This window comes from Cyprinus carpio, chromosome A17 (genome assembly GCF_018340385.1).
Source record: "Cyprinus carpio isolate SPL01 chromosome A17, ASM1834038v1, whole genome shotgun sequence".
In the NCBI taxonomy this organism is placed as follows: Eukaryota; Metazoa; Chordata; class Actinopteri; order Cypriniformes; family Cyprinidae; genus Cyprinus; species Cyprinus carpio.
Window position 1 is genome coordinate 26,656,940 of NC_056588.1, and position 14,913 is coordinate 26,671,852.

Here is a 14,913-nt window from a genome sequence, read left to right on the forward strand (position 1 = left end):
CCTGCAATCTATAGTTAATTTCTGTAGTTACATCTATAATTACACCTTTACATACCTCTTAAACCAATCCATTCCACTAAACATGTCCATAAACTCACCCATATCTCACCTCAATAGCAGTGCTTGTACAAAACAAGTACTTTTTTATATAAGTTAAAGACATCTAATATAAAGGTGCTTTCTGATAGACACTGATATCTGCATTACGATGATTTTCAAGAAATACTGCATTGATGTTTGATGATTTGTAAAAAATAAAAAATAAAAAAAAATACAAGATGAGCAAGATACCGCTGGTGAATAGGGTAAAAAAATTAACTAATAGTTATCACCTTACTTACCAAGTTGATTGATTACACTGGTAATTGCAAACATTTTTTGTATTACAAGTTTTCAAAAATTGTATGTTTAAATATGCAAATGAGACATTATTGAATGAAATATGCACTAATTTGCATACATAAAAATCACAAAAATATGAACCCAGTATCAAAACACTTTCAAAATTCTTGTTTAATTTTTTTGACATATTAGAGTCAAATGTTTTTACAGAAGGAATTCTGGATATCTCTTTTTGTCACTCCATAATTCAGAAAATACTTTGAACAGCCAGAAAACAATATATTTTCACAATTTTGGGGGAATAAACTGTTGTATATAATTAAGAAAATTATATATGAACAAATCCCTCTGTAAAAACCTTCACAATATAGACAGGAATAAAAAGTTATAAGTTAATGTAAAGTTTGGTGTGTGTAAGTGCTACTGAAGTGGAGATTTATGGCTCAGTATTGGAGAAAAAACTCATTTTGAGAAAACGGCCTTTAAAAATATGTATTGTAGTTTAAATCTATTGACACAAATAGATAAAGTGCAATAAAAGAAACACTTAACAGTGTCTTTTGGATGTTTTCTTTCCATAAGTAAAAAAAAACACTTTATGAAAAGCCAAAAAAAGCCCAAAATCTAAAAATTGACAGGTGCTTGAAAAAACAGTGTTTTTGCCTGCAGTGTCTGCCCTTAAAATCACATTATTGCGTCCGTCAGTCAGTGCTCAACCGTCAACCCCGTCACACCAACCAGAGTCCAGACATACGATCTTGAGTTCCATGCATATGAAAGAAGATCCTACAGTGGATCATCTCAAGTCCAGCTAGTTATTCAGATGAATATTGAATATTGTCTGAATATGGAAGCTGTTACAATCTTCAACTGTGTTCATTTATTCATTATTTTAGTTATCATTTATTTTCTTTTTAAGTAACATGTTTTGTTATGGATTTAATTTGAGTTAACTGTAATAACCAGGGATGCTGTTTCTCATAACAGCTCCTGGAGATCACACATACTGTGACCCTTTAAACAGAACTATAAAAACAAAATAATTAATACTAGTATTATTGCACTTTTATTTATTTATTTTAAACAAAATAATAAAGTGTGATATAATACAAAAAAAATTCACATTTTCATCAGCAATTTATTTATTTTTAAATCAGCAAGCTTTTATTTTGGCGGGTTGCCGCAGGTAAGTAAATGCGCTGGCAGTTTTAGCACGCCGAGTGAAACACGTCAGTGAATGAAATGTCACAGTTTTGTGTATTTGCTCTGAAACCAGCGGTGCATCGCCTCGATTTATACATTCAGTGTGAATGGAAATCTTCTGCAGTATTACAGTTAATCAATCTAAAACTGTGATCCTGCGTTAACAGCTGTCACCTACTGTACGTCAGTGCCCAGAGAGCGGTCTGAACGTACACCAGCCGTCCCCACTAGCCCAGCTCAGATGAATACTAGACTTTTGTAATGTGTTGCTTTTATCAAACAATGCCTGGGTAATTGTCTTTGCTGGTAATTAGCTAACAGGTTTGTCCGGAGCTATCGGCAGGTGCATCCATCATTCCGGCTCGCTCTGTGTTTCAGCCAGCGCACGGATCAATAGCCTCATCTACGCCAGCCGCAACCCTCACGCACCACCATCTTTTATTTTCTTTCATTCCTTTCTTCCCCGTTTGCATTTAAGAGACACAGAAATTGTGCCTTTGGGACGGCTGAATATATATCCCCTCACTTCGGCGGGATCAATAGAGAGTTTGAGATTGTTTCTGAAGTCTTTTCTCCGGTGAGTGTTGTGCCCGTGTTCTCCCCAGACCGGGCCAGATGGATGCGCATGTACATAAATCAATACGTTCAGGACATTTTCAGCACATATCGAATATGATATCAACTTCTATAATCCTTCCTCTCCTGCAGTCGTCTGGGGGGGGGGGTCTTTCCTAGAAAGCGCATCACTGTACACTGTATTTTCATCATCAAAGTGATTCCAGGCATCAATGCATGCATAGTTTCACTTTAGTTCTCTGGTCTGGATGGCCTGTCTTAACGCTTACCAATCAGACGTCAAGATACACTAAAAAATAATATGAGAAATTTAAAAACAGTATTGTGGTTGCCATATATTTACTGTAAAAAAAAAAAAAAACAGCAGCAACATTTCAGGTTTCACAGATTTTCAATTTACATAGTCATAACCTGATATAATGTTAATATACCAAACTACAGTACTGAAGTACTAAAATCTGTTTTGTAACTCTGTCGTATACTGACAATAAAAATGCAGGTGATAAAGAGAAAGACACATGAAGTTCATCACAAGTAGCTTTTCCACAAGCTGAGCTAAATACTAGAAGGATACTAGAACACCAGCGTGGTAACACACATGACACTAAAATAATACAATAAACGTTTAGGTAACAGCATAAGATGTAACCTAAAAGCTTAATGTAAATAGTTATTGATGAGAAAAAAAAAAATAAGATGAAACAGTAATTTCAGTGAAAATCCATCAAATGTGATCTGTCACGCAGAGGATTCTGGTAAGGTCAGTTTATTTTTGGTTATTGGTTTTTCACTGTAAATTGTAAGATTACCTGTTGGTTTTCTCTTTAAAAAATTAACATTTTACATATAACAGTATTTTTCACCGTATATAGTAAGGAAACTTACACTTAAACCAATTTAAAGGTGTTTCTTGCAACATTTTTACAGTCTTTTACCAATTACAGTAATTTTTCAGGGTGTCCAAAATACCGCCATAACCAATTAAAAAAAAGTAATCATCAATTCTTGATTGATAATCGCTGTCTCTTTCGACTATTCGTGTCCATCCCTACAGCAAAGGCAGATCTGCACTTGTGCTCGGTGAAGGTAAGTGCATGGGGCGGATGAATCTGGCCTTTGAATACTGAGACGCAGGCTCTTCATTAGCAGCTGCAGGAGGCGGTGAGGTAAGCAGTTGCCTTGACAAGTATACTAATTACTAGCGTGGAGCTCAGAGACGGGCCGAGCTGCAGCCCTGCTATCAGACGGAGGCAGATCAGTTCTGCCCCACTAACCCTGCTGGGAGCCCCGGCACATCACACCGATCTCCAGAGCACCAGAGGCGGAGAAACAAACACGAGCGCCGCTGCTCCTGTTGTCTCTGTGTGCCGAGGAGAGGAGGATGGGTTTAAAGAAGTAAATATGAAAATCAAATAAGGGAGCTGCAGAGATTTGCAGATCTGTCCTCTGGCGTCTAACAGCCTCATCCATCACGGCCCGCAAGTAGTCAGTTCCTCTAGTATCTGTAAATGTTTTTAGATATTAGCCAATTTATATGCTCCCAGATTCATCATGGAAAATCAGCTTTAGCAGGGGCGCATTATCAGCCAGCGCCTCTCGCGCGCATCATGAAGTTTGATGTACGACGGCGTTCACGAGGCGCCGAGGAGGAGGGGGCGTCTTGATTATAACCATAAGAAGAAGGGTTTTTAATTAATAAACAAACTCCGGAGCTCATCAGCGTCAGGGGCGATAACGATTGTCATCCGTTATTTTTTTACGACGATCGACCCTCAACACGCGCTGCTTTCTAATGAGCTTCTGTCCGCTTTTTCGGAGTCTGATAATGGCTTGCTCATCCTTCCGGAGAGCGAGTGGAGGTTGCAATGCTTTCCTCCGCCCCATTCATCATTTCATCAGAGGTTATTAAAGGGGGCTGTGTTTTTGGTAAACAGCGCTTCCCTGCTCCTGAACAACTCCCGGCGGAGGGCGTCTTTCCTCTTTAATATTTCCCTCCTCAGATAAGGACGCCTCAGTCTGAATTTATGTCGACACGGGACAATTACATTAAATTCGCGGTGTGTTTACAGTGTTGTGTGTGCTTGCGGAGGCATCTTTAATAAATGTATGCTGATGCCAGAGGCTGCGGCGACGTGTGCGCATCTTCGGCTCTGTTGTTATTTACTGCGCCGTTCGCTCGCTGCGGATCCGCCGCTGCAAATGGCATTATGGTCCGTGATGAATGAGCGTTAGAGTAAACTCATTTTAAAAGCGACCTGATTTATTAGCTCTCTGGCCTCCATTTTCATCAGGTCAGTGCTTGGCTGAAACCCCACAATGTCAGCCGCAAGGTCACCCTCTTTTTACGACTCTTCTTAACCCCATCGCTCAGGAAAGGCCCTGATTTGGCCATTTGAGGCAGGTGGTGGTGTGTGATGTGTGAAATGCGATGGTGGTCAACCTCCAATTACGAGTGCTGGTAAGACAAGGCCTTTAATGGCTGCTGCTTGCCTTCGGGGAGCTCTATTACACACTGCTGTTTTGCAGGACCAGCATCAAATCTATAAAAGTACCATTAAGAGGAAAAAATCAATCAAAATGCCATTAAAGTGGAATAAGTTGCCAATATTGCTGATGTGGTTGCGGCTTCTTTGATTTTCCCTCAGATTATTAGGCGCAGCGGCGTAGTGACTTTGTTAAGGGAAACCAGTGTTGTTGGGGAGTAATATGTCTCCCAGCTTCATAAAGTTTGCGGCCTCATATTTCCCGCTTTATTGATTATCCATTATCATTTGTCACGAGGTGTCCTAACTCAAGGGGAAATATAGCTCTCTTCATTGCCGAGCGGAGCACCGGAGCAGCGTATGGATCTGCGTGTGAAGGCAGCAATCTCTGAGAAAAATGAGCTGAAAAAAAGGCGCCGCTGGTGCAGAGGACTGCTGACTTGGCTTTGTTCTCTCTTCCACACGTCTTCTTTCAGCAGGAGGATGAAGAAGAAGATAACAGCGAGCGATTGTTCTTCTCCAGCAGGGATTTAATGTTACGACGGCGAGAGAGAGAGAGTCCTGTGAAGGAGGATTGTGTGTTTGTGAGCGGCTGGATGCTGATGACAGGGCTGTGTAACGAGAGCCTAAAGAGCTAAGGGTTGGAGTCTTGATCTTGTGGACCCAATCTCAAACAAGTACTGTACATCTGTACTACTACTTAAGAGCCTTCGAGAAACAATCATACTCTGAAAACAGCTACTAGAACACAAAGGTGTCCAGTAAAGGCAACAAGACTTCTTGAGATGGGATGAAGTGTTTGGGGAACCGGTTTAGTTTGAAAACAATGAGTGCTTCTGCCGTGTTGTTCGGCTACGCTAATGGCAAAAAAACTTTCACACCTCAGCTTTAAATATAACTCTAAACACTCTTAACAATAAAGGTTCTTTATAAGCATTGGTGGTTCCATGAAGAACATTTAACCTCCATGGAATCTTTCCATTCCACAGAAGGTTCTCTAAAGAGGAAGAAGGTGCTTAAGCTGATTAAAATGTTCTTCACAGAGAAAACAATGGCATCATGCACTGGCCAGTGGCACAGTGCCTCTGTTACTCTCATATGGATATATGATTAGAATCAAACACAGCGATTCAATCCATTAAATCTGAATATGTTTGAAAATGATGGATTTTGTGTTGGAGTAATAGGGAAACAATCCAAGGGCTCGTGGGCTGGTTTATAATGTAAGTGCAGCATGAATGGAGTGAGACATGCAGAATATTGCAGCTCTGTATGCTCGTATCATCACAGAAATACTACAGGTGTGTGTTCATCGAGACCCACTGCCGCTGAACTCTGGCCTTTGATCGGATGCATGTGTTCCTGCTCACTCTTCTCTCTCCATCAGCAGCTTCCAGACACGTCCTCAACAACATGCTGCGTGAGCCGTATTTAATTCCAGACCTGCTGTTAGCGAAGCACGTCGAGCAGGTACCAATCTCATTCTTCCATTACTTCCAACTAAGACGTTTAGCAGAATGTGTTCTGAAGTCATGTGGTAGCTCTATTTTTTCTATTTTTATTTTCATTGTTTGGTGTTCTTCTAGTAGTCTTTATATTAATTGTATCTGTAATCTGCTGAAACTCTAGTTAGTGGTCACTGAAACACTGGGAGGGTCTGTGTTAGTTTCTGAGATGTGCAGTCTGAATAAACTGCTAATAAGGTGACGTGAGGCCGTGCTGCAGTGCATGATGGGTGTTTGTAATGGATGCTGAGGGGCCCGTCCCCTCCTGACTGTAATATCTCTTCCCTCTTTTCAGTGCACAGTAAATGACTGCTGTTATGGACCGCTGGTCGACTGCATCAAACAGTATCCTTCCCATAAAACTTTAAGCCTGAAATTGACGAGGAGCTATTCACTGGGACGAGATGTGCCAAGCTGCACCTGACATAAAAGATACGCTTGAGGAGGAGCGTGTGTGTGTGTGTGTGTGTGTGTGTGTGTGTGTGTGTGTGTGTGTGTGTGAGATAGGGCTGAACGATTTTGGAAGATAATCGAATTGTTTTTTTTTTTTGTTTTTTTACCAATATTGCGGTTGCGAATTAATATGCAATACATTTTTAAAGCTCTTTATGTTCTGTATTATTCAACAAAGACAAGCTAAAGATCATTGTATAGTATGACCGACACAATATTAGATAGATTGAACAGAAATGTTATTTTCTGTAATAATTATGACAACATAAAGCACTGACAAATAAGCCTGGTGTAAACATTAATATACAAATCACACAAACTAAAGTAGATTGCAGAAATATAAAAACAAATCTGTTGCTTTACCACACTACTTTAGGTAATTCTGAGTCACTGTAATAAACATGTTCACATGTGGACTGCACTTTCTAAACACTGTCTGTGAACTTTAGACCAGTGGTTCTCAACCTTTTTTGGTTGCGGCAAATAATTTTGCTAAACATTATTAAAAATGTATTCTTTTTTTATTTAAAAAACCTACAGGGAAAAAACACCTGCATCACTTGAAACATTGAAAAATAGCATAGAGAGAATAACTGTTATTATTATTATTCTCTCTGTTATTTGTTTATAACCGCTGAGGCATAGGACACACACAGGCTTTCCTCCTCACCAGCGACATTAAACACCGTGTCTACACCAGACACGAGCAGTAAAATACAGTAAAACCAATCGTTAGATTGTAGATGCTGTCTACACTGGATGCGGCGCGGCGCAACAAAACCCGACATTAAACTGATGCCTTGTTCTATTTATGACGTACTGACACAAAGTTAAATGATTTGCAACGGTCGGTTTGTCACATCCAATGTCCAGTAGAGCTGTTGCGGCGCGTCCGGTACAGACACAGTGAGTGAAGCCGAGAGCAAGAGATGCCGCGTCATATTTTCTGCATTTAGCTTTTGAATGACCAGCCGCTGCCTGGGTCTGTGCGAATTCAACTGGCTTTTCTCTTCCTTTTACACAAACCGATCTATTTCCCATTCTAATTTACGTCCTCTGGCTGTTAACTGTTTTTATTTCTTTTCTTTTTCTGCTGATGGCCCACGCACCCCCTGCAATACTCGAGCGCCCCACACTTTGAGAAGCACAGCTTTAGAAAGACTTTAAATAAATAAATAAGTAAGAATATACATATAACCTTATTTATATATACATATATATTATTTTAATCTTGAAGTCTTCAGTAATGAAATGCACCGTAACACTGTTACTGCTTGAGTAATTTCAGTGTGCGGTCTTCAAGTACGTTCATATTATATACGCTTTCAAACGTTGCGTGCCAGGGTTGACAGGTCTTCAAAACAAAACCCCCAATTGCTACTCAAAACACGCCCAATACGAGGGGGGTCCACCGGTATTCCAGGAGTTAAAATACATGTTTTATGGAGGGGTTCCCCAAACCGCGGACTTGGCAAGACTATAGCATACCAACTTGATGCTTCCTCTAAAGACTGCTTAGATGTGTTTGACTTGAAGCACCACTGCTTGACCGCTGGGTGCGTGTCATCAAAGTACTGTGAGAGCTATGAGAGAGCGGACGTCTCATGCTCTCTCTCGCCGTACTTTGATGTCATACACCGATCGATCTTCAAGTTGAACACACCTCCTTACTCCCGCGTGTCACATGACCGAGTGTAATCGCAGCCTCTGCGATTGAAGATTTTCAAATAGTTTTTTCATATAATTCAATAATCGCAAATGCAATTAATCGTTCTGCCCTAGTGTGAGAGTGAGCGCATGTGTGTGTGTGTGTGTGTGTGTGTGTGTGTGTGTGTGTGTGTAGTCGGGGGTGAAGGGTCACAGTGTTTCTCTGTATGTGGTCATTCATCCCCGTCCCTCCACCCCTTCTCTCTTTCTCCAGCTCTTTTATGTGTCAGTATTCATTCACTCTCTACTTCTGTGTGGGTTCATCATGTTGCCTACAGAACCGCCCCATGACACACAGATGCCCATCAAACCATGAGCACAGCCTGTGTTACACCCCGCAAACACAACTCTTCAGCACTCTATCACCTTGATGTTCAGGCTGCATGTGTTTTGTAAATGCCATTATAACATACCTTGGTACATAGACACCATGACAACACCCTAGCAACCATTCAGAGCATTTTAGCAAAACCCTGGCAACCACTCAGAACACTCTAGCAACTCCCTAGCAACCACTCAGAACACTAGCAACACCCTGGCATCCACTCAGAACACTGTAGCGACACCCTGGCAACCACTCAGAACACTGTAGTAACACCCTGGTAACCACTCAGAACACTCTAGCGACACTCTGGCAACCACTCAGAACACTGTAGCGACACCCTGGCAACCACTCAGAACACTTGTAGCACACCCTGGCAACCACTCAGAACACTGTAGCGACACCCTGGCAACCACTCAGAACACTAGCAACACCCTGGCAACCACTCAGAACACTGTAGCGACACCCTGGCAACCACTCAGAACACTGTAGCGACACCCTGGCAACCACTCAGAACACTGTAGCGACACCCTGGCAACCACTCAGAACACTGTGGCGACACCCTGACAACCACTCAGAACACTGTAGCGACACCCTGGCAACCACTCAGAACACTGTAGCGAGACCCTGGCAACCACTCAGAACACTGTAGCGACACCCTGACAACCACTCAGAACACTCTAGCGACACCCTGGCAACCACTCAGAACACTCTAGCGACACTCAGAACACTGTAGTGACACCCTGGCAACCACTCAGAACACTGTAGCGACACTCAGAACACTGTAGTGACACCCTGGCAACCACTCAGAACACTGTAGCGACACCCTGACAACCACTCAGAACACTCTAGCGACACTCAGAACACTGTAGTGACACCCTGGCAACCACTCAGAACACTGTAGCGACACAATAGCAACCACTCAGAACACTCTAGCGACACTCAGAACACTGTAGTGACACCCTGGCAACCACTCAGAACACTGTAGCAACACCCTGGCAACCACTCAGAACACTCTAGCGACACTCAGAACACTGTAGTGACACCCTGGCAACCACTCAGAACAATCTAGCGACACTCAGAACACTGTAGCGACACCCTGGCAACCACTCAGAACACTCTAGCGACACTCAGAACACTGTAGCGACACCCTGGCAACCACTCAGAACACTGTAGCGACACAATAGCAACCACTCAGAACACTGTAGCGACACCCTGGCAACCACTCAGAACACTCTAGCGACACTCAGAACACTGTAGTGACACCCTGACAACCACTCAGAACACTCTAGCGACACCCTGGCAACCACTCAGAACACTGTAGCAACACCCTGGCAACCACTCAGAACACTGTAGCGACACCCTGGCAACCACTCAGAACACTCTAGCGACACTCAGGAACACTGTAGTGACACCCTGACAACCACTCAGAACACTCTAGCGACACCCTGGCAACCACTCAGAACACTGTAGCAACACCCTGGCAACCATTCAGAACACTGTAGCAACACCCTGGCAACCACTCAGAACACTCTAAGCAACACCCTGGCAACCACTCAGAACACTGTAGCAACACCCTGGCAACCACTCAGAACACTGTAGCGACACCCTGGCAACCACTCAGAACACTCTAGCGACACTCAGAACACTGTAGTGACACCCTGACAACCACTCAGAACACTCTAGCGACACCCTGGCAACCACTCAGAACACTGTAGCAACACCCTGGCAACCACTCAGAACACTGTAGCGACACCCTGACAACCACTCAGAACACTCTAGCGACACTCAGAACACTGTAGTGACAACCCTGACAACCACTCAGAACACTCTAGCGACACGACCCCCTGGCAACCACTCAGAACACTGTAGCAACACCCTGGCAACCATTCAGAACACTGTAGCAACACCCTGGCAACCACTCAGAACACTCTAGCGACACCCTGGCAACCACTCAGAACACTCTAGCGACACTCAGAACACTGTAGCGACACCCTGACAACCACTCAGAACACTCTAGCGACACCCTGGCAACCACTCAGAACACTGTAGCAACACCCTGGCAACCATTCAGAACACTGTAGCGACACCCTGGCAACCACTCAGAACACTCTAGCGACACTCAGAACACTGTAGCGACACCCTGACAACCACTCAGAACACTCTAGCGACACCCTGGCAACCACTCAGAACACTGTAGCAACACCCTGGCAACCACTCAGAACACTGTAGCGACACCCTGGCAACCACTCAGAACACTCTAGCGATACTCAGAACACTGTAGTGACACCCTGACAACCACTCAGAACACTCTAGCGACACCCTGGCAACCACTCAGAACACTGTAGCAACACCCTGACAACCACTCAGAACACTCTAGCGACACCCTGGCAACCACTCAGAACACTGTAGCAACACCCTGGCAACCACTCAGAACACTGTAGCGACACCCTGGCAACCACTCAGAACACTGTAGCAACACCCTGGCAACCACTCAGAACACTGTAGCAACACCCTGGCAACCACTCAGAACACTGTAGCGACACCCTGGCAACCACTCAGAACACTCTAGCGACACCCTGGCAACCATTCAGAACACTGTAGCACTGTAACGTGTGTGTTTCGTGTCCATGTTGAGCGTGTTTAGGTCTGTTATGTTCATCTCTGTTACACTCACCGCTGATATTACAATAAACACTCATTCCTCTGCTGTTGCCACAGCAACCCTGCTCAGTGTTTCCATGGCAACCGAGCACAGGTTACATTTAAAAATGGGCTTGTGAAAGTTGACCATCCTACTTTTCATTTTCACTTCAGTTCCCGTGAGAATGAGAAGAGAGCACACAAACTAAAGTGTAGTGAAGTGGGTTTGCAGTTTGTCCTTGACCGTGTTCCCATAGTGCCATCGGTCTGGAGCATGAAGACCTGCTACGAGACAAACTCCGAGAGAGGAACTTGTCGTTTTTAGGTGAGCCTCTATTTCACACTTTTGGGTGTTTTGTACAGCAGAGCAGGAGGACAAGTAAACAATAGTTATCTGTTTATCAGACTTTTTTTTCCATAAATTAATTTAATTTTTCAGGTTTCTGACAGTTTTTGTTTGTGTTATATTCAATTTCTTAAGACTCTCATTTTCCATATATGTATAGTATAATGTGTGTGTGTGTGTGTGTGTGTGTGTGTGCGCGCGGGTTTATGTAGAAATTAAAGCTCATATAATAATTAACCATATGATATTAAGTTTGATGATGATCATCATTTCTCACATTTGTTGAAAAGAACTGAAAATCCTTTTTGAACTCAGATTTTGCCTTCTGTCTTTTAAAAGAGTTTATTTCTCAGACATGACTGATGATTTTGAAGTTTTGTTAAATCTTAAAGTACAGCAGCACATTATTAATACGATGTGTCCTGATACGTGTGTGCATGCGTGACCTTCCCAGTGTGCACTGCACATTTGTTGTGTTTCTTGAGCGCCGGTGGTCAGCGACGCCTGGCAGTGAAGACTGAGTGAGTTCTGACCCGACTGAGGGCGCTTGGGCTCGTGGGTCACAGCGGCCTGATAAATGGATTGGAAATGAGCTCTGCAGCAGCTGAGACAGCTCATTAATTCTAATCAAAGATGATCTGCCCGGCGTGACCATGTCAGCAGACCCTACACGAAGCCCTCGCCCTGAACGCCCCCTGACGCCCTGACTGGACGTGGAGAGGCTGAATGACCCGCTCAGTGTGATTTAATGAAGAAATCAGGTGTTTCACCTGGACTCAAGGACAACAGCTAGCACTGATATGATACAGTGACCTCTCACCCTCCATCAGCACAGCGGACTGAAGAGACGTTTGTGCAGCGCCAGCAAACACGGATCTCATCCTCCGTCTGTCTTTACTCTCCTCTCCTCGGATGACTTTGCTTTAGTTGTGCTGACCGAGGGCATGGATGTGCCTTCACTGGATGCTTGCTGCTTGGTTTTAAAGGGATGGAATCAGTTTCACCAAATACATTTTTAAAACATACTGTAACTTTCAGAACTAAAAACGTCCCTCCCAGTAATAAAACCGCAATTACTGAAACTGAGCTGCACAGAAATGACACATCCTGGACGTCTGTGAACTCTCTGGTGTATTTAATACAGACCGTCCCTGTCAGTGAATCTATTACAGTGTCACGCAGCTTAAGGCTTGATTTTTTTTTATACAGTGCTCATTAAAAGGGTGTTTTATTTTATGTAATGGAATGCAATGCTGTTACCAAAAATTGTGTCATGACCATTAAAAGCAAAAAATAACAATAAAACCAAACCAACAAAAAAATTAACTACTCACTAAAAAAGTAACTAATTACTTTAAATATATACTTTTTTTACAAATTAAAATTATATTCATACCTTTTAAATATATGCAGGGCTTGTTTTTAATATAAGAAGTTCTATTTATAGCAAATGTAAAAGCCCTTTCACACCAAAAAGTGTAATGAATAAACCACAGGCTGAAGGAACAGTAAACTCACGTCTGTACAGTACAGGAGAAGAAAGTTCAACACTCTTCAGCAATAAAAAAAACAACAACAAAAAAACAATGAAGCACAGTTGTTTATCTAATGTCTTTTTTTAATAGTATGGTTAAACTGGATCATCAGAGGTAAGCAGCAAAGACATTAGTTAATAAAATGGGATCAGATACATTTGTGTTGTTTAACATTTAATTATTGCAGGTTTTTGTCATATTCTGAGTTTGCATTTCACTGTTTTAATTCATTTTGATGAATACTAAATCTTTTTTTTGTCAGTCAATAAATGGGAAAACAAAGTAACTAGCGTTACTTTTTTGAAAAAGTAACTCCAATATTTTCTTCTTTTCTTAAATTAAAAAGTAATGCGTTACTTCACTAGTTACTTGAAAAAAGTAATCTGATTACGTAACTCGCGTTACCCCCAACACTGGTCATCAGTAAAATACAGTTTAAAGCACAGAATTATGTGAATTTGCATTTTCTAGCAGAGGACAGTAGCAGCTCAGTGACTAAAAATCATTTTATTTACTTGTCTTTCCACAGGAAGTGATGACGCTACTTCCTCTGTCATAATTTAATTTGTCATTTATTTGTAATCGTCAGGTAGCAGGGTTGCACTCAAAATGTGGACAACAGCTAAAAGTAAAGAAATAATAATAGTAATAAAATAATTATTGTTATTATTATAAGACTTTAAAATGACCAAAGTTGATTTGAATTGTCCAGTCAAGAATCATGAAGATGGGGTTTGTGATGGGACACCAGTATATGAACACTATTGGTGTAAATGACCTGTAATTAAAGGCTGGAGCAGATACAACTATATTAAATGTGACACCAAACCTGCATTATTATTATTTTACAAGCAATGAGGGCACTCAAAACTGTCTCAAACTTGACAAAAAGGAACTCTTCTAACATTGCGATCATGAAGCTCATGTGTTTTCTTCACAGATGAGAACCAGCTCAGGAGCAAAGGCTACGACAAAACCCCGGACATCATTCTGGAGGTGCCCATCGGTGAGATCCATTCATCTGCTGCTAGCTGTGTTAAAACTGACCTTTTTAAACCACTAACCTGCTCAGTCACAGAAACCAGCATCTGGCTGATATCATTAACTCTGAACTCAACTGCACTGTTGTTCACAGATGTCCTATCAAATCAGAAAATAATCTGCCACTTTACATACAGACCAAAGCAGACTAAAAGTTGTGTGTAGTCTGTGTGTGTGCAGTTAGTAGTCTGCTAATCGCCCTCCCTTTCTCGGTCTAAACACTGCTAGTTTGTAGTAAACCTACCTTCCTAACCTTGTGCTCTTCTGCAGCTGTTGATGGTCATATAGTTCACTGGATTGAGAGCAAAGCTTCATTTGGAGACGACCACAGCCATCACACGTACCTGAACGAGCAGTTCTGGAGCTACTGCAACAGGTCAGACCCTAAATACAGTCAATAAAAATAAACCTGACGTCTGTCTGTTAAATTAACATCAGAGTCTGAGTATGATGACAGTGTGTGATGTCTTCAGCACTTTAGGGTTAGTAGGGTTAGGCTTGCTTCTCATCTTATACACACATCACAAACACATTTCAAGCCACTTCTTCTATCATGTGCTTTAGTGTGCTAGAAGTAAATATCAGTTTTAGATTTACAAACATTCATTTTGCACATATATTGTAATAACTGGTTTAAAAAAAAAAAAAAAAAAAAATATATATATATATTGTTTACTGTACATCTTAAAAACAATAAAACTACAAATTCACCAAAAATCAACACACAGAGCCATACGGATCAAAATTCAAATATTTT

The 14,913-nt window shown here is 42.0% G+C and overlaps 1 protein-coding gene across 2 annotated transcripts in view; it reads left to right on the forward strand.

Annotated features, from left to right (window-relative positions):
• Nucleotides 1-14,701, forward strand: part of LOC109061160 (CDAN1-interacting nuclease 1-like) — a 790,471-nt gene extending 775,770 nt beyond the window's left edge. The window contains exons 7-11 of one of the 2 annotated variants that reach the window (XM_042774545.1): nt 5,995-6,074; nt 6,405-6,454; nt 11,492-11,559; nt 14,056-14,121; nt 14,427-14,701. In XM_042774545.1, the coding sequence (XP_042630479.1) occupies nt 5,995-6,074; nt 6,405-6,454; nt 11,492-11,559; nt 14,056-14,121; nt 14,427-14,557 (395 nt within the window). In that variant the 3' untranslated portion in view covers nt 14,558-14,701. Of the gene's footprint in view, nt 1-5,991; nt 6,075-6,404; nt 6,455-11,491; nt 11,560-14,055; nt 14,122-14,426 lie in introns of both variants that reach the window. The other variant, XM_042774544.1, reaches the window with a different exon arrangement.
• Nucleotides 14,702-14,913: the final 212 nt, after the last annotated feature.